The 19,984-nt window shown below is 45.8% G+C and overlaps 1 protein-coding gene across 1 annotated transcript in view; it reads right to left on the bottom strand.

Moving 5' to 3' along the window:
* The window catches only part of CUNH16orf45 (chromosome unknown C16orf45 homolog), a 92,440-nt gene extending 72,809 nt beyond the window's left edge, over positions 1–19,631 (bottom strand). Inside the window, exon 1 of the mRNA XM_006101657.3 lies at positions 19,340–19,631. Coding sequence (XP_006101719.1) covers positions 19,340–19,445 — 106 coding nt within the window. The 5' untranslated portion in view covers positions 19,446–19,631. The remainder of the gene's footprint in view (positions 1–19,339) is intronic.
* Between the last annotated feature and the right edge of the window lie 353 nt (positions 19,632–19,984).

The following is a 19,984-nucleotide window of genomic DNA, read 5'->3' as shown; positions in this document are numbered from 1 at the left end:
TCTCCTGCTCCATGCCCCATTAGAATTATGGGTAAATTTCTACAGCAACTGACACGTTGTCAGGTAGTAGTAGGCTGTTTCTTTGAAAAACGCATTAGCTGATGGATAATTATTTTTTCTAAATACAGTGTATTGTGTTTCCTTTCTTCAGAAAAGGAGCTAAATTACTGGAGCAGCTGGTCCACCAAATATAGGTGATGCATCTCTCCATCCATGACAAATTTTTGAATAATGGTGCTAATAATAATAGCAATCGTATCTTTTGTATTCAGAAGCGGATGACTGATCTAGGGCAACAGGGCCCGTGGGTTGAATTGTTTTCCCAAGAGCAATGACAGACTTGCAATTGAGGATTTAATCATTTATTTTGCTGAGAGATTTCAGGTGTTGGCCATCGTGGTCTGGTAGAGAAAGTCCTCTATTAGCAAGGGAACTCTTATTTTACTCAATAGCTTTTGAAAATACAGGATAAATGGCTTCAATTTCTATTGCTACTGCCTACCTTGAGCACTTGGGAAAATTCATTTCCCTTTGACAACGGGTTCCTAATCCATTCAGAAGGGAGGAGGGGGAAATGGGCTCATTGTGTTAAAAGCTATTCAAGGGATTCTAACATGCAAACAGAGTTGGAAACTGCACAAGATTAGACTATCCCCAGCAATCATTTTTATCCTATGCCCTATAGATGCAATTGGACATAAACATAGAGAGATGTATACATACACATCTATGCTAAAAAAATCACCTAAGAACACTAAAAAACAAACAAACAAACCTAGGCATTCTCACCCCACCTAAAAGAGTGCTCATTTCAGTTTGCAAAAATTGAGATGCCATCTGTCATCCTGGTCCCTTTCATTATTGCCTGGGCACACTTTGGGGTGGTAATAAAGAAGAAATGATCAGCCCTTGGATATAGGTAATGTTTCAGAGAAAACTTAGAGTCAAGGTTCTCTAGGCCAAAATAAATCCCTTTTATTTGGTACAGTTAAGGGCTACTGTTGGAAGGGTATTTCTATTCATCCACCTGAAGCATTTTCTTTGTTGTAAGTGAAAGTGACAATTTCTTTCTCACTTCAATTTGCAGTAAGTAGAAATCTTCCCAGGCAGGAATGCCTTGAAGAAAATCAAATCCATTTTGCATGGGGCGATTTCTTTATGCTTCAGGAAACTCATAATCATGTCTCTCTTGGCTTAACCCTAAGCACATCCAACACAGTGGTGTGTGTGTGTGTGTGTGTGTGTGTGTGTGTGTGTGTGTACACAGAAAACAGAGATCTAGATAAAAAGAGGGCAGAAACCTAGGGACCAAGATAAAGAGACAAAATAGGAAAATTCTTTGGACTTGTCTGCATCATAAAATTAGAGTATCTGTATCAAAATAAGATTTGATCTGATTAGTGGTTCTCAATTGAGGACAATTTTGCCCCTCTACGGGACATTCAGCAATGTCTGGAACTGGGCAGGAGCAGGGGGGTGTGGTGGTGCTATTGGCATCTGGTTGGTAGGTGCTGCTAAACATCCTATAATGCAAAGGACAGACCCCCACAACACAGAATTACCCAGCCCAAAATGTCAATGCCAATAGTGCCAAGTTGAGACGGACTCCAACTAATGTTGTGGCCCCATCCCATAACAAAGAAACAGAATTTCCAGAGGATGAGGCCCAGAAATCAGGATTTTAAAAAGATTCTCAGGTGATTCTAATGTGCAGCCAAGGTTGAGAACCACTGCTCTACTTGGAGATAGGACCTATAAGGAGGCAATTAAGGTTAACTGAGGTCAACAGGACAGGATTAGAGTCCTTATAAGAAGAAACATCAGAGAGCTCTCTCTCGCGCGCACGCGCTCTCTCTCTCTCTCTCTCCTTCCCTCCCTCTTTCCCTCTCTTCCATCATGTTCTCACACAAGAGGTCATGTGAGCACACCGTGAGAAGGCAGCCTCCTACAAGCCAAGAGAAAAGGCTTAGAATAAAACCTCCCTCACCAGTACCTTGATCTTGCACTGCCAGCCTCCAAAACTGTGAGAAATAAACTCCTGTTGTTTGAGTCACCCAGGCTATGGTATTCTGATATGGCTGGCCAAGCAGACTAACACAGCTATTTATAGCCATTGGCATTGCTAACATCTCCTTATGTGTTTACTGTACTGTGCTAAGCATTACATATACCTTATCACACTTACTCCTCAATATGCCCTACAGAAGAGTAAATGAAGGCCCAGAGAGATCACATAATAGCCTAAAATCAACCAGTTAGTGGGAGAGGTGAGCTTTGAACCCAAGCAGTCTGACCCCTAGTTAAGAATTCATGTATTCAGCCCTAACCGGTTTGGCTCAGTGGATAGAGCGTTGGCCTGCGGACTCAAGGGTCCCAGGTTCGATTCCGGTCAAGGGCATGTACCTTGGTTGTGGGCACATCCCCAGTGGGGAGTGTGCAGGAGGCAGCTGATCAATGTTTCTCTCTCATCGATGTTTCTAACTCTCTATCCCTCTCCCTTCCTCTCTGTAAAAAAATCAATAAAATATATTTTTTAAAAGGAATTCATGTATTCAATTACCACAAAATACCACCTTCGGAAACTGTCTATCTACCTGAAATTATAAACTTCCAAGGGAAGACAGAATAAAGAAAAGAATTAGAGCTGAGCGACATTGCCAGAGATTGTGAAAGTCAAAACTCTCTGTATTGTTCTCAAAAAGTCAAACATAAAATTACCACATGGCCTAGAAATTCCACTCCTAGGTATAAACCCAAAAGAATTAAAAATGGACACTCAAACAAATATGTGTTCGCCAATGTTTATAGCAGCACTATTCGTAATAGCCAAAGGGTAGAAACAACTCAAATGTCCATTAACTGATCAAATCTAATAAAAGAGAAACATGGTACTTAGCGTACGACCGCTACCCTTCCCACTGGCTAATCAGGGTGATAAGCAAATTAACTGCCAGTCAAGATGGCAGCCGGCAGCCAGGCAGCTGGAAGCGAACATGAGGCTTGCTTGCTTCAGTGACAGAGGACTCCAACGTTCCCCGCCTGCCGCTGCCGGCCTCTGAACTTGCAGTTTGGAACATTGTAACAAATATAGAAGCTAAACAAAACCCCAGAAACCTGCTTTCAGCCGGCCGGGATCTCAGAGCTGGAGTTATACATTGTTTCGATTATAGAACCCAAACAAACCAGATACCAGCTTTCAGCAGCAGAAGCCTCAGAGCTAGAGCCAGAGCTAAAGCTGGCCCAGAATAAAAAGAAAAAAAAAGAAAAAAAGGAGCGGTTGGGAGCTTCAGTCCATCGCCAGCCTGAAAGCAGCCCTCAGCCCCTCACCCAGACTGGCCAGGCACCCCAGTGGGGACCCCCACCCTGAAGGGTGTGTGACCAGCTGCAAACAGTCATCATCCCCTCATCCAGGCTGGCCAGGCAACCCAGTGGGGACCCCCACCCTGATCCAGGACACCCTTCAGGGCAAACCAGCCGGCCCCCAGGCCTCTATCCTATATAGTAAAAGGGTAATATGCCTCCCAGCACCGGGATCAGTGGAGCCGCGAGGCCTTCCAGCACCGGGATCAGCGTGACAGGGGGCAGTGCCCAAACCCCCTGATCGCCCTGCGGCTCTGTGTGTGACAGGGGACGGGGCCACAACCTCCCTATCCGCCCTGCTCTGTGTGTGACAGGGTGCGGCACCCCAACCCCCCCTACCCCCACAGGCCCTGCTCTGTGTGTGACAAGGTAGAGCCATAACCTCCCCATCGGCCCCACCCTGAGTGTGAGAGTGGTGGCACCCCAACCCCCTGATCGGCCCTGCTCTGTGGGTGATAGAGGGCGGCGCCCCAACCCCTCCCCCCCCACGGGCCCTGGTCTGTGTGTGATGGGGTAGAGCCATAACCTCCCCATCGGCCCTGCCCTGAGTGTGACAGTGGCGGCGCCCCAACCCCCTGATGGGCTCTGCTCTGTGCGTGACGGGGGGAGCTCCTCAACCCCCTGATGGGCCCTGCTCTGTGCATGACAGGGGGCAGCACCCAACCCCCTGATCGGCCCTGCTCTGTGCGTGACAGGGGGCAGCACCCAACCCCCTGATTGGCCCTGCTCTGTGCGTGACAGGGTACGGAGCCCCAACCCCCCTGATGGGCCCTGCTCTGTGCGTGACAGGGGGCAGCTCCCCAACCCCCTGATTGGCCCTGCTCTGTGCGTGACAGGGTACGGAGCCCCAACCCCCCTGATGGGCCCTGCTCTGTGCATGACAGGGGGAAGCACCCCAACCCCCTGATTGGCCCTGCTCTGTGCGTGACAGAGGGTGGCGCCGCAACCTCCCCATCGACCCTGCCTTGAGTGTGACAGGGGGCGGTGCCCCAACCCCCCAATCGGCCCTACCCTGAGCGTGACTGAGGGTGGCATCGCAACCTCCCAATCCGCCCTGCTCTGTGCATGACAGGGGGCGACGGCCCAACTCCCCAATCAGCCCTGCTCTGAGCCCGACCAGGGGCTGCACCTAGGGATTGGGCCTGCCCTCTGCCACCCAGGAGCAGGCCTAAGCCAGCAGGTCGTTATCTCCTGAGGGGTCCCAGACTGCGAGAGGGCACAGGCCAGGCTGAGGGACCCCCCCCCTTCCCCCCCGAGTGCACAAATTTTTGTGCACCGGGCCTCTAGTAAATGAATAAAACAAAATGTGGTATATTCATCAATGGAATATTATTTGGCCATTAAAAGGAATGAAGTACTGCTCTAGCCAGTTTGGCTCCATGGATAGGTGAAGGGTCCTGGGTTCAATTCTGTTCAGGTGCACATGCCTGGATTACGGGCTTGAACCCCAGTAGGGGGCGTGCAGGAGGCAGTCAATCAATGATTGATCTCTCATCGATGTTTCTATCTCTTTCTCCCGCTCCCTTCCTCTCTGAAATTAATAAAAATCTATTTTTTAAAAAAGGGATGAAGTACTGATACATGCTACAACATTGGTGAACCACAAAAACATTAGGCTAAGTGAAAGCAGCCAGACACAAAAGGTCACATATTATATAATTTCATTTATATGAAACATCTAGAACGGGTAAATCCATAGAGACAAAGGCAGTAGCTGCCAGGGTCTGGGGAAGGGGTGCATGGGGAGGGACTACTTAATGGGTATGTGGTTTCCTTCTGGGATGAAGAAATATTTGGGAATTAGGTAGAGGTGATGGTTGCACACTGTGAAGGTACTAAATGCCACTGAATTGCACACTTTAAAATGGTAAAGGGTTAATTTTATGGTCATGAATTTTACCTAAAAAAAAAAATCTCAGTAGAGAAGAAAAACATATTAAAGTTAACCTCCTCCTGGCTTTGGATAAGCATCTATAATAATAAAAGCACAATATGCAAATTGACCGAATGGCAGAACAGCGGAACGACCATCCGGATGAACCTTCCGGACGACCTTCCAGACGAAGCCGGGGCTGCGAGGGCTGAGGCCTACTCTTGCACGAATTTTGTGCATGGGGCCTCTAGTATGAGAAATAAAGCGCTGCTGTAAGGCGGAACTGATCCCTAGGAAAGTGGACCTCTCAGCTTCTGGAACCCAGCCAGGCCACTGGGCCCCTGCCGGCTGCTATTCTGGATGTCGATGTCATTTGCACTGGTTGTAATCACCAAGATGTGCTCTGGGGACACCCTCCCTATGTCTGTTTGGACAAGATGAAGATGGATGGATCCTGGAGGGGTGGGTAGCAGGTCTCTGGCGTTAACACAGCACAGCAAACAGGGGGCGGGTAGAGTGGTCTCACCTGGCCTGCCGGGTGTGGAAGAACCAAATGGAACCAAGATGGAAACAATTTAAGGAACCAAGATGGTTCCTTATCAAAATGATAGCCACTTTTAAGAGCCACCTACTAAAAGCATTTCACCCCTGGCATAGGGACTAGGCAAATCTCCAGCTTTCAGCTCTCTTAATTCCTTCCTGGACTGAGGAGGGTGCTATAGACTAAACATTTATGTTCCTTGTCCCCAAATTGGTACATTAAAATCTAATCCCCAATGTGATGGTACTAGGAGGTGGGGTCTTTGGGAGGTGATTAGGTCAGGGGGTGGAGCCCTCATAAATGGGATTAGCGCCCTTATTAAAGATCCCAGAGGGCTCCCTCACCCCTTCTTGTAGCTTGAGGACACAGCTACAAGACGGTCCATGAACCAGGAAGCCTTCACCAGACACTGAATCTGCTGGCACCTTAATCCTGGATTCCCAGGCCCAGAACTGTGAGAAAGAAATTCCTGTGGTTTATAAGCCATCCAGTCTTAGGTCAAACAGCCTAAGACAAAGAGTATAAACACAGGAAGAAAAACATTGAGTTATGGAAAAACTGGCTTGTCCCTTCCTTTGCTCATTGTTGCCTATTTTCCAAATGTATCTCTGAGACCAGGATTATTGAGAGGGAATTGTTCTGTTCTTCAGCCCTGGGGACCACCAGGAGAGAGCTGGCAGGTAGAAACTACAATGAGAGAAGGTCTAGGTGAGAATGGGCAGCACTGTGACCACCCAGATCTTTAAAATAGGGCCCATGAACTATTTCAGATACCTTTCCCTCTTAAAGATGTGGGATACCATGCTGGCCGGGTGGCTCAGTGGGTTGGAGCGGCGTCCCGTACACCAAAAAGGTTGCAGGTTTCATTCCCCAGTCAGGGCACATACCTAGGTTGTGGGTCAATCCCTGGTCAGGGTGCATACAGGAGGCAACTGATCAATGTTTCTCTCTCACATCGATGTTTCCCTTCCTTTCTCTCTCTCTAAAATCAATAAACATATCCTCGGGTGAGGACTTAAAAAAATTAAAGATATGGAATACCAATGAAATTTAATATAGTTGGAAACTTACAAATAACCACGGAGGGAAGGAAATGGACTTTTTAACCAGACTGTCCTAGATTCAAATCCCTTTTCTATTGATTAATGGGACGAGATTTTTATCTCTCTGCCCCTGGGTTTACACACACACACACACACACACACACACACACACACAGGCAGATGTATCTATTGTATATGTACTGGACACAGACAGACAGAAAAAATTTTTTTACAAAAATGAGATCCTGTTACATACATTTTCCTGGATCTCATTTTCCCCCTCAGTAATACCTCGAAAACAACTGTTATTATTCTAATTTATTCCTTTTTAATGGCTCCATAACATTTCACAATGGATTAAGAATAATTTATTCAACCATTCTTCTACTGATAGGTCTTCACTTTGTGTCCAGTTTTTTATTTTTCTTTTATTTTTGCACGTTTCCTTGTATGCTGGTGTTTTTATTTCTGTTGGATATAGTCCCAGGAGTCAGACTGCTGGGTCAAAGCATATGAGTACTTTAAATTTTAATAGATGTTATCTAATTGCTTTCCCAAAAGGCTGGAACACTCAACAGTTCCACCAGCAGCGTCTAAGATGACTCTGTTCTCTGCATGAAATTAAAAGGCCTTTTAATGGACCAGTACATTTAATGTGGCCATGCTGTTGTTTTGTTTCTGTTGTCCCAGAAAGGTGTGACTGGCTGTGAATGGTGTGCCCCACCTTTGCTGACATCTAGGAATCAAAGATACGGTACAGGGAAAGCACTAGCCCAGCCTACACAGCATTCCCAGAGCACCGCCAGTTTGCAATAATGGCATCTGTTCCCCTTGCTCTGTATCTGACCTGAAATTCTCCAGCCCTTCCCACAAAGCAAGAATGCTAATACTAAGCATCAGGAACAAACCATCCAAACCAGGAGATGGGCGGGCGATTGAGACCAAGACTCCAACTAACCACATTTAGTTTTCAATTAGATGATTTCAAAGGTTTACAAAACACGATTAAGTCATTTGCACCTCCGTCTTTGCGTATTAACGGCCGCCCCATTCCGCAACGATTGATTGAATGAGAGGCTTCTAAGAGCTGGGCAGTGTGGTAGACACCGTGCATCCAGCATTTAGCAGTGAATATGACACAGGGTTTCTGCGGTCATGGCTCTCGCAGGAAGACAGGATCAAATCATTGCCCTGGGGTTAGCCCATAACGCTTGGTTTGACCCTATTAGGACTCATCTTCTCAAGGGCCTGCAAAAACATGCCTGTAACAAAACAAACAAATTAATCTCTGGACAACATGTAGCTAAGAGGGCATTAGGGTCAGCAAACTGACTGCATTCTGTTTCTGAAGGGCTGGGAGGAACGGCATCCCCTCTCCTTTGGTTTTACATCATTGGAAATAGGGGCTGTTCCCAGTAGACCTTTCCTCCCAGCCTGATTGTGGTGTAATTGACAAACAAAATGGTAAGATATTTAAAGTGCACCCAGTGGTGATTTGACATATGTATTGTGAAAGGTTTACCCCCTTCTGGTTAATTAACACATTCATCACCTCATATATTTACCTTTTGTGTGTGAGAGAACATTTAAGTTCTACCCTCTTAGCAAATTTCAATTACACAATGCAGCACTATCAACTATATAGTCCCCACATTTTATATGAGAGCCTCAGACCTTATTCATCTCGTAACTGATAGTTTATACCTTTTTTTTTTTAACCAACCTCTCCCTGTTTCTCTAATCCTCCAGACCCTGGCAACCACTTTCCTACTCTCTGTTTCTATGAGTTTGGTTTTTTTGGGGGGAGGGTTGCACATAAAAGTGATAACCATGCAGTGCGTGTCTTTCTCTGTCTGACTTATCTCACTTAGCGTAATGCCCTCAAGGTCCATCTATGTTGTTGCAAATGACAAATGGCGTATCTTTCTCGTGGCTGATAATATTTCATTGTAGATACAACCCACATCTTTATCCACTCACCTCTTGGTGGACACTTATCTGTAGCCTGGCTATTGTGAATAATGCTGCAATGAGCACAGGCGTGCAGCTGTCTCTTCATTTCCTTTGCATGTGTACCCAGAAGTGGGGTTGCTGGATCCTATGGTAATTCTATTTTTACCAGGAGACCTTAAATCATCTGAAAGCATGGACTAGATGCATCTACTCAGAGTGCTACTGTACTCTCAAGAGCTAAGCACAGTACCTGGTGCATCAGTAAATATGTGTTGAATGAATGAGTGAATGGATAGAGGGATGGATGAGTAGATGAATGAATGATTTACCCCTTTGTGAATTTAAAAGGAACACAATAATTAGTGTCATGCATGGTGGTCATTTTCTAATTGGGATTTTAGGGAATCCAGACATACCTGTTACCATCTTGTAATGCAGTTGTTGTTTGTGTGTTACTTATATAAACACACCCCTGCCAGCCCTAGTCTGGTGCATCCTGGACTGTTGTGTCCTTGCTCAGTCCTTACCAGCTCTACCCCTACCCTGGGGTGAGCCCTTAACCTGTTTTCCCACTCCCAAAGGAGCATGACAACTCCTGCTCTTTGCCCTTTCTTGTAAAGAGTAAATTAGAAAACATAGGAGTATAAAGTGGAGAGTGCTATATAAGCACGAAGTCATTACTATTACTTCTCTCGAATCCATAATCCCTGCACCTCTTTTTTATTGATTTATTTTAGAGAGAGAGAGGAAGGGAGACAGAAAGAGAGAGAGACATAGATTTGTCATTCCACTCATTTATGCATTGTTAGTTAGCTCTTGTATGTGCCCTGACCAGGGATTGAACTCGAAACCTAGGCGAATTGGGGGACAACGCTCTAACCAACTACTAGTATTTGGCCAAGGCCTTTATGTAACTCTTTAAACCTTATTGGGCAGTACTGATGTTGTTGTATTTAAATTCCTAAGACCCCAGGCTAACAAAACTGCTATTTCTCACCCAGCACATTGCCTGCACTTAGAAGACCCTCTGGCTTTCCTATCTGTAATAAAACACGTTTTATCCCTTCCAGATATCTGATTAGCTCTTTCTTCCCAAACCACTGCCACTGATTTAGAACCCAGCCCATGTGAACTCATGATCAGATGATTTCAAAACCCACCTGGTTGGTCTTACCCCCCCTCCCCCCGCCCCCGTCCACCCCCCCACCGTCCACCCCTCCTCCAACCAGGCCCCTGCCTTTCTACCCAGCCTGCAAACCCTGTCAGATAAGTCGTCCTAAAAATGCTATTCTCCTGCAATGGCTCCATACAGCCTGTCATTTTTAATCTGCCAAGTCCAGTGACCCTGCTCAACCAATCTTATACTTCTCACACTCCTCCAATGCAGCCAAGTTCATGCATGCCTCCGGCAACCTACACACATGCATTGTCACTTCCATGTTTTTCTCGAGGCTGGTGCACCCATTTGAACTTTCATGTTTTCCTTTCTACAGTTGTTTCAATACTACCCGCTTTATGTTCTGTTCTATCAACATCACCAACAACACTATCACCACCATTTACTGAGAGCACCAGGCTCTGTGCAAGGGCTTTTGCACAACAACTCATTGAATCGTCTTCATTACCCTATGAGGCAGGTCTTATGATTATCTCCACTTTATAAATAAGAAGGATGGGATTCAGAGAGGTTAAGGAACCAGCCAAGGTAACACAGCTAATACATGGTAAAGCCAGGGTTCAAGTGCAGGTACAGCCCCCATTTGGGAAAACTATCCTGCCCTCTATTGTCCACAAAGTCTTTCTTGATCACCCAACGGAGGCCTTTCCCTGTGAAGCGACAAGTGTTCTTCAAAACAGAAAGGGTCTTCCCGCTGCATTTCTGTGAATGTCTTCAAGCTCCCACTCTAGTGTCACCCTGAAGGTGCTTTGAAGTTGTAAGATGTTAGTCCTCAAGTTTACAAGAGACGTGTTTGTAACAGAAAAGGCAATAAATGAGCCAGAGAACAGAATCAGTACTAAGAAACATGGGAAAGTGTCTAACTGTATCTGTCTATTCAGTGGTTCTCAACCTTCCTAATGCCGTGACCCTTTAATACAGTTCCTCATGTTGTGGTGACACCAATTTCATTGTTACAAATTGAACATAATTAAAGCATAGTGATTAATCACAAAAACAATATGTAATTATATATGTGTTTTCCGATGGTCTTAGGCGACCCCTGTGAAAGGGTCATGCGACCCCCAAAGGGGTCGCGACCCACAGGTTGAGAACCACTGGTCTATATCAATGGCAGTCTCAATGAATCCCAGAAAATAAGAAAGGCTTGCCCTACCCGGTTTGGCTCAGTGGATAGAGCATCGGCCTGCGGGCCCAAAGGGTCCTGAGTTCGATTCTGGTCAAGGGTACTTACCCTCAGTTGCAGGCTCCTCCCTGGCCCGGGCCCTAGTTGGAGCACATGCAGGAGGCAACCAATCGATGTGTTTCTCTCACATCGATATTTCTCTCTCTTTCCCTCTCTCTCCCACTCTCTCTAAAAATCAGTGGAAAAATAGTCTCTGATAAGGATTAAAATTTAAAATTTTTTTTAAAAGGAAGGATTAAGACATCTATGCTGGGTTCAAGTTCTGGCCCTACCACTTATTTGCAGTGTAACATTGACTTACCCTGTCTGAGCCTCAGTTCCCTCATCTGTAAACTAGAGCAATAAATGACTCCATTTCACATTACATCATAGGGTGTTTTGTAAGGAGTAAATTCGAGGACACATACCAGTATGTGACACATGCACAGATCAGGCACTCAGGCGGTGCTCACTGCATGTTACTTCTTATAATCATTCTCTTCTACTGCCTTTAGAATTGTTGTTTTTGCTACTTTAGTGGTCCCTGTTTATAGAGATATTTAACTTAAAAATAATTATTAACAAGTCTGACTCTATTCTAGGAATCTGGTCCCTGCAGGAAATGGGGAGTTGAGCCTTCTTTTATCCAGCCTCCTATGAACTTACCCTGGGCTCCGAAATGCACTCACCTCCTGCTTTGGTGTTGTTGAGTTAGGAGAGTAAGAAACTAGGAAAATTCATTGGCAAGTAGAATGGGGAAACTGAGGCAGCTGAATAAACTGGACGAGCAATTTATATCCAGATACAGAATGCACCTCCCTAGAGATAATATCTAGGCCTCACTTATATTTCAGCTCCAGGCCCAGAAAAGCAGCAAAACCAGGGGGGTGATGCCAGGACAAGCTGCTATGACTAATAAATTACCCCCTGCCCTGGTGCTGACCAATCAGTAGAGACCACGACCCTGAAAGAGAAGACCTGGGAAACTGATGAATATTCTGCTGAAAACTTCTCCTAGGATTCCTGCCTGCAAGAGAGATAAAACCCTCAAGACCAAGGACCCAGCTCAGGCTCTCCCTCTGGGGAGCACTCCTGGGCCATTCCCTTCACCCTTGGGGGAGCTTCTGTCACTTCTTCCCCCACAGGCACAAATCTCCTAAACTCTAAGGGACCCCATGAGACTTGCAACCAGGGGAGCAATGGGCAGCGGCAAGCAGCAGAAAGAGGATTGGTACAGAGACTCCTTAAGGGTGGGGTATGGGTCTTCTTCTCTGTACTTCTGAGGCTAGCACATAGTAGGGGCTCAAGCATGTTGGATGAGTGAATATTGAAGGAATGAATGGACTACAGGGTAAGCATCCTTGGGGGACCTTTCTGAGTGATGTTCTGAAAGGCAGCACTAAAACTGCAGGTTCACCCAAGTAATAGGTGTTCACAGTGGTGAACCAGACAGACCCCTAGTTCCCTGATGAAAAGCTAAGGAGACATAAACAGGAACAAAATGCTAGTACATGGACCTGGCCTTCAGGATCGTCATCTTCCCACCTGGGGCCGGCAGCTTACCTGAAATGCCCTCCTCCCCTCTCCTCACCTATTGAAACCCTGCTTAGCCCACAGGACAATGCAATCACTCTTCTTTGCTGGCACACTGGAGCCCCCCAGAGAGAGCCAATCTCTTTTTCTCATTTCCCACTTGTACCTTCATTTAGTGTTTGTTTCATATTACTGGTATTGTAAATTGTGGTGTTCGCTATATCTGTGTCCCCACACTCCCCAAATATGTAAGCTCCTTAAGAGTGGGGCTGTGTCTTATTTCATCTCTAATCTCTGCGGCATCTAGCACTGTGCCGGGAATAACGGACATTGGCTAGGAACATTTAGAGTCAGAGAGGGCTAGGATCAGGCTCCAGCTCTGTCACTTACGACCTTTGTGACCTTTGGCAAGCTTCTTCACCTCTCTGGGCCTCAGTTTCCCCAAATGTAAAAAGGATAAGAAGTCTGTTGACCTAATAGACTTGAGAACTTAATAAGTTCAAGCTCTTACATAAAACTCATTAACTTCTATTATTATTAATAAGTGTTTAATAATTAATCAGAGACCAAGAGCAGGCACAATGGATTTTTCCTTCAAATTAACACATAAGAAGGAAATGCTTGCAAAAATGAAACTTAAAGTTGTGAACAAACATGGAGAAAAGTAAATAATAGGGTTTGTTCAAACGATATACTAGACACTATTATATTCATACTCTTCACATTCCTGCTATTATAGTTCCTGCAATGTTAGACACTCAATTGTCCACCCAGGCCCAGTGCAGAGACTATACATCTCTTAAGTCTTAACCCAATGCTCAGTCTCCCAGAAGACAGCCCACGCTGCCTTTACCCTTATCACACCTTTCACACTCAAGGAAATGCCTATGACTTATCCAAAATGGGATTGGTTAGAAAGGAACCAGGGACTGCAGAGAAGGCTAAGTATATTGATCACCACTTGCTCCCTATGCTTTATTCTCCATCCAGTAGCCCACGTGACCTTTTAAAGCAAAAACAGCTCATGTGAGTCTCAAGCTTAACCATCGTCAACATGCATAATTTTTCGTTGTTAATCCTCACCACAGGATATTTTTCCATTGATTTTTAGGGACAGTGGAAAAGAGAGGGAAAGACAGAGAGAAACACTTCGATTGGTTGCCTCCTGCATGAGCCCTGAGCAGGGCCGGGGCCGGGGAGAAGCCTGCAACCAAAGTACTGTGCCCTTGACCAAAATCAAACCTGGGACCCTTTGGTCCACAGGCCAACGCTCTATCTACTGAGCCAAACCTGCTAGGGCTAAAATGCATAGTTTTAAAAAATATATATATTTTTATTGATTTCAGAGAGGAAGGCAGAGGGAGAGGGAGAGATAGAAACCTCAGTGATGAGAGAGAATCACTGATCAGCTGCCTCCTACATGCCTCACACTGGGGATCGAGCCTACAACCTGGGCTTGTGCCCCAACAGGGAATCGAACCATGACCTCCTGGTTCATAGTTTGATGCTCAACCACTGAGCCACGCTGGCCGGGCAAGATGCATACTTTTTTAAAACCACAACCTACAAGGCCCTACCTTGTATGGCTCTTCTTTGATTCATCTCCACTCTCTCCCCTAGTTCTAGCCACCCTGGCCACCTGTCTCTTCCTGTGACACATCAAGGGCCTTTGTATTTGCTGCCTGGATCCCTGACATTTACTTGGCAAAATGTCACCTCCTTAAAGAAGCATTTCCTGACCACTGGATAGGTGATACCCACCCCTTATTAATTTCTATGTAACAGTTATTAGCTAAACTACATTATTTGTTTGCTTATGGATTACCTGACACCTTCACTCCCAACCCAGGTCCTACTTTCCCCTGAGGGGAAGAAGCTCCCTGGGGACAGGAACCTTGTCTATCTTGCTCCACACTGTATCTTCAGCCCCTAGAACACTGCCTGGCACTCAATACCATTTACCGGATGAATAAATGAGGATTGGGGAGCAGACTACAGTCATTTTCAGTTTTTATTTTTATATTTCAGATGAATGTGAATTTTTCCATAAACTGCATGTACTACTTGGGTAATAAGAAAAAAGAAAATAATGCCAAAATGAAATAAAATTGAAATAATAAAATTAGCATGTTTAACAAAACAGATGAAAGCAACATAAAACCTTCCCCCAAAATCTATTATATAGATTGCCAGTAATTCATATCCACTCTGTTTATTAAACCTGAAGCATTGGCCAATTTAATGATCTGCTTGCAAATCAGGACACAACCATGGACTTTTAAATAATAGTTCTCTCTCCTGGGCTCATAGTAAGATTGCTGTTTGAGCTTTCCACTTTATTCCAATCTCCTACACCCAGTGCATTTTTTTTACCTTTCTGCTTTTGCCAATGCTGTGACCTCTCATGGAATGTCCTCCCCCAACTTCTCCTGTCCAAAATCATCCTTTAAGGCACATTTAAATCTATCAAGAAATGGCCACAACCAACCAACTGTGCTTCTAAAAAGCTCTGTGCTTTATCAAAAGGCATCCTGTCTTTGTGTCTCCCTCAATCAATTACAGTTGGTTGAAAGCAATATTTTTATATATATAACTACACTGAAATGTCACTATACATTTTCCAACTGAATAAAAAAAATCACTGCTAGCAGGAAAATTCGGTCAAAGGCAGACGGGAGAAATTGCTTAGATATCTTTCTCAAATGAGAAAATACCAGGTGGTTTTCAAGGGTTCAAAAGCCATTTCCCACGCATTCCCATGAGGAGGAAGATGGTATATACACAATCATTACCTGGATTTTACCAAAAAAAAATGAATGCAAGGAAAACTGACTAGGAAGCTTGGAATAATCTTTTCCAATGTTATTGGGCACTATCCACTTATGTCCCGTTTTAACAACCAGTCAGCATTGATTGAGTGCTTACAGTGTGCGAGGCACTGTGCTAAATGCATTATATACATTACTAGAGGCCCGATGCACGAAATTCATGCAAGAGTAGGCTTTCCTTCCCCCGGCTGCCGGCACCGGCTTTCCTCTGGCATCCAGGACCCGGGCTTCCCTTGCAGCCCCTGTTTCGTCTGGAAGGACGTCCAGAAGATGTCTGGTCTAATTAGCATATTATGCTTTTATTATTATAGATTATTATAGATCTTATTTACTCCTCCCAATAGCCCAAAGTGATCATTATTAGTAGTATCCTATTGGAAAGGGTCATTGAGAGGTCACTGCCTATAGACCTTTGAGCTGGATAGGGGCATCTGGAGGCTCCTCATGCCCTCCCCTGTCCTTGGAATGTGTACTCTGCCCATTATTCCCATAGTGGAAGCTATTCCAAGGATGTAGCCTTGAAAGAATAAGATGTTGTTGGGACCATTTGGACAACATATGTGACTGAACCCCATTAAGGCTGCTATATAAACTTTAAGATTCTGGTTTGGGGTGCAAAGATCTACTAGTCTTGTGGCAACCAAGACTTGTAGGTAATTTGTCTGGCTTATTATCCCTGGCACCTACCAATCTGGAGTGGTCTGCTTTTGTCTTCAGCCTCTCCTTGCCCTCATATGCTGGGGCCAGTTTCAGATTTCACCCAAAAAGCTCCCAAGGTTTCGAACCAACATATTTCCATTTTACAGAGGAGGTAACTGATGCACAGAGAGGCTCAGCAATTTTCCCAGGATGACAAGGCAACAAAGTGTTAGAGCTGATTTGAAGCCATTTTGCCTGATTTCAAAACACCCATTCTTTGCCACTCTAACATGCTTTTTTTCTATTCTAAAAACTATAGTTAACATTAAAGATAGCAGTTAATACAACCTTAACTAAAAATTACCAGTTCTAGACTATTTTCACCCTTTTCAATTATTTTTAAGTAACACAAACTCAGTGTTCAACATAAATTAATTAAATATGGGTAGAAGTTAAATTGAGCCTGTCTTCTTTTTAATGGGCCTCTCTTTTTCTCCAGCATTTCATGCATTGCAACGTTGATTTGACAATTGTTATGCCAGAAAGTCAATAGTACTAATTTTCACACTTCATTAATAAATAAATGGAGGCCTCAGAAGTTATGGGATGGATCCATTGATCCCCTGGGAATGGAGAGGGAATTCTAATTAAGCCACTTCAATCAAACAATGCCAAGCTGTAGGCAAGAGTTTAGAGATCAAAACATGCTCAAGGTAATAATCCCAGACTTAAATTTAAAAGTGGGACTCTAGGTCAGAGCTTTAAGAAGATTTCAAGTCTGAATAAACAACAAGAAAAAAAAGCAGATTTGGGGATCAACGCAAAAATGGATCAGACACTGTGATCTTGCAAGAGTCAGAGTCTTCCATGGTTTGGAACCGAGAAGATAAGAAAGCCTTTCTGCCAGGCTTTTTAACAACTGGCAGCCTAAGACATGGAAGCACAAAAATGTCAGGAGCTCAAATGCTATACATTGGATATGCACAGCAATTTTTCTATATGCTTGAAAATTTTCCTAATATAATGGTGAGAATATTAAAGAGGGATTTATTAGGGAACTATTAGGACACTGACCAGCGTTGGAGTTTTGGTCCAGGGTGTTGCTTTGTGTAATTCCTCGCAAAAGGATAAAAGCAAGTTCCTTCTATAGATGAAGTAATGAAATAATCAAAGTAGCCAATATGTATTGAGCACTTACCTTGAGCTCTGCATACCTTATCTTATTGAATATTCACAATCAAGCTATAAGGTAGGTAACTTATTATTTCCATTTCAGAGAACGAAGGCAGAGTGAGGCTTAGAAATGTGTCAAAGTCATCACATAGCCAGCAAGGGACAGAGCCAGCATTCAAACCCAGGGCTTATTTGAATATAGCTCCTATTCTGCACATTCTTTTTTATTACTATTGTTGATTTCAGAGAGGAGGGAGAGAGAGAGAGAGAGAGAGAGAGAGAGAGAGAGAGAGAGAGATCAGTGATGAGAATCATTGATTAGCTGCCTCCTGCACGCCCCCTATTGGGGATTGAGCCCAAAACTCCGGCATGTGCCTTGAATGGGAATCAAACCGGTTCATAGGTCGACACTCAACCACTGAGCCACACCAGCCAGGCTGCACATTCTTTCAAGGCCACCGTGAACTCCAGAGACCAACAGGGCTGCCATATACTTATAACATGACTGAATGTGTTCTGGAACTCTCAACAGATTTAGAAAGCTTCCTGAAAACATGCAAGTACTAAACCTTCACGTTAAAAGCAGAAAGGGGTCACAGGGTCCAAACTCGGGTTCAAACCCTGGCTCTGCCACTTAAGTCACATCACCTAGCAAGCTCTAGTTTTCCCATCTAAAGAAGGGAGCCACCTCGGGAGGTTGTGGTGGAGATAGAATGAGATGGTGCATTTAAAGTTCTTCCACAGGAGCATGGCAATCCACCACTAAAAGACACCATTGTGGGTATTATTTTTAAACTTGCAGGAGGCAGAGACCCTCGGCCTTGTTATGCCAAAGTACCAAAGCCAAAGGCGTTTGAAAGAATGAAACAGGAGGAAAGACCAATATTTTAAAAGGAGGTTGGGAGCACTATGTATTCCAGGTGCAAAACTAAGACAATTGATTGTTATTTCAACTTGAACCCACAAGAACCAGAATACAACTGAGCCATTCCAGGAAGATTTTCTGAATTTGTCATTACAGGCATGAAGAAAGCACACACACACACACACACACACACACACACGCTTCTACAGGGTGAAGGCTGGAAAAGAGCACATTCACAATAGTTGGGTCCAACGTAGCTCTGAGATTGGTGCTGAGCAGGGTCACTCACTGCGAAGGCAGGAAGCTGAGGGTCCTGGAGGAGGAGGAGAGGGCCTTTCCCCGCCCAGCAGCAGGCATGGTCTAGAGCAGGCAAGGCAAGGGCAGGGGCAGAGAAAGCGCCCTGGGTTTGCAGGGAGGGCTGGTGACCCCGGGGTCCCTGCGGCTGCCTCTATACTTTGAGGGCAGGAGTTTCATTCAACTATTGCATCCTATTAATTAAAAGCAAAAATCCTTGTTTTATTTGGAAATGTTGTTGACCCCTAAATACCGTGGAGAGACCGAGCAAACACAGTAAGTCGGTTTCTGAGCTACCTTCTAGGATTGTGCCCAAAGCGAAGACTTTGAGTCGAGGAAGGAAGGAGAGAGTGTGCACAGGGTTAACCTCCCTCTAGTCTAGCCCCTTTCTTCGCACCCGGAACCCAGGAGAAGGCGGGGAAGGAACGCTGGGCATTCCAGGTGTGCCCTGAACCTCGTGCCGGGAGAAAGGCACCGAGGAAACCCAGAGGACACTCCCCCCTCTCCAGGGACGTGGGCGCTTTCCAGGACGGACCAACGGCCCCAGCGTCCTAGCGCACCCCGGGCGGATAGCGCACCCCGGGCGGAGAACGGACTCTCCACGCTCAGCTGTGGGAAAGACCCTACTTTCTAGGACGAGCTGAGAGCTTACAGATCCGGGGCTCCCGAGTCCACCCCAGGCTCTCTGCCGGCTGCCTCCAGGTGCAGCCCAGCCCAGAGAGTCCCCTTTTGTTCCTGGGAGAGCGTGTAGCAGAGCGGCGCATCCCTCCCTGCGCTGAAAGCCCCGCTGCGGGGGCGCTTCCCCGGGTCCGCTCCCTACGGTGCCTGCGTCCCGAGACCCCTGGCTACAGGGCGCGGATCCCCAGATGCACCCTCCTTCGTCGGAAGTACTCACTTCTCCCCAGTCCCTCCGCTTTCCACGCCGTCTCCTCCACCGCTCCATAGCGCCTCAGAGGCTTCTCAGCTTCCAGATGGATAGATAAGGACTGCTTTAGTTCCATCGCTTATCCCCGTGGGCAGGTCGATGGGTCTCCCCTTACTCCATCCCTGCCGCGGGCTGCTGGGAGGGAGGCGGCTCCAGCCAGCAGCGTTTTAAGGGGCCGGGCGCTCGTGACGCTGATCCATCTCTTCCGCCGGCCGCGAGGGCCTGGGAACGCTGACTGGTACCCAGGAGGGGAAGGGATGCAGGGCGCATGCGCCATGGAGGCCTGGGGGGCTGGGTAGAGAGGAAAGGGGGAGATGATAACTCTAAGGAGAACAACAAAAACAACTAAAATAGAACCAACCCAGAACAGGGCCCCTGCCCCTACTGGAGCCCATGGCGATGTTTTGCATGGGGCTGGCACTGCGTGTAGCTGCTGATATGTCAGCAGGCTGCTAGGTTTTGAGTGGGATTTGTGAGCGCGTCTCTATCTGTGGGTGATGGATCCATCTTTGTGGGGAGTGTGCAGAAGCGTGATTGTGGACCTGGATCTGTGGGCTCTGTGCTTGGCTGAGTGCGTTTTGTGTGTGTGTGTATGAGAACCTCTGTCTTTTCCAT

The sequence above is a fragment of the Myotis lucifugus genome, unplaced genomic scaffold, assembly GCF_000147115.1.
Source record: "Myotis lucifugus unplaced genomic scaffold, Myoluc2.0 scaffold_376, whole genome shotgun sequence".
Taxonomy (NCBI): Eukaryota; Metazoa; Chordata; class Mammalia; order Chiroptera; family Vespertilionidae; genus Myotis; species Myotis lucifugus.
Note: the sequence above shows the minus strand (reverse complement) of the source record. Positions and strands in the feature narration are given on the sequence as shown.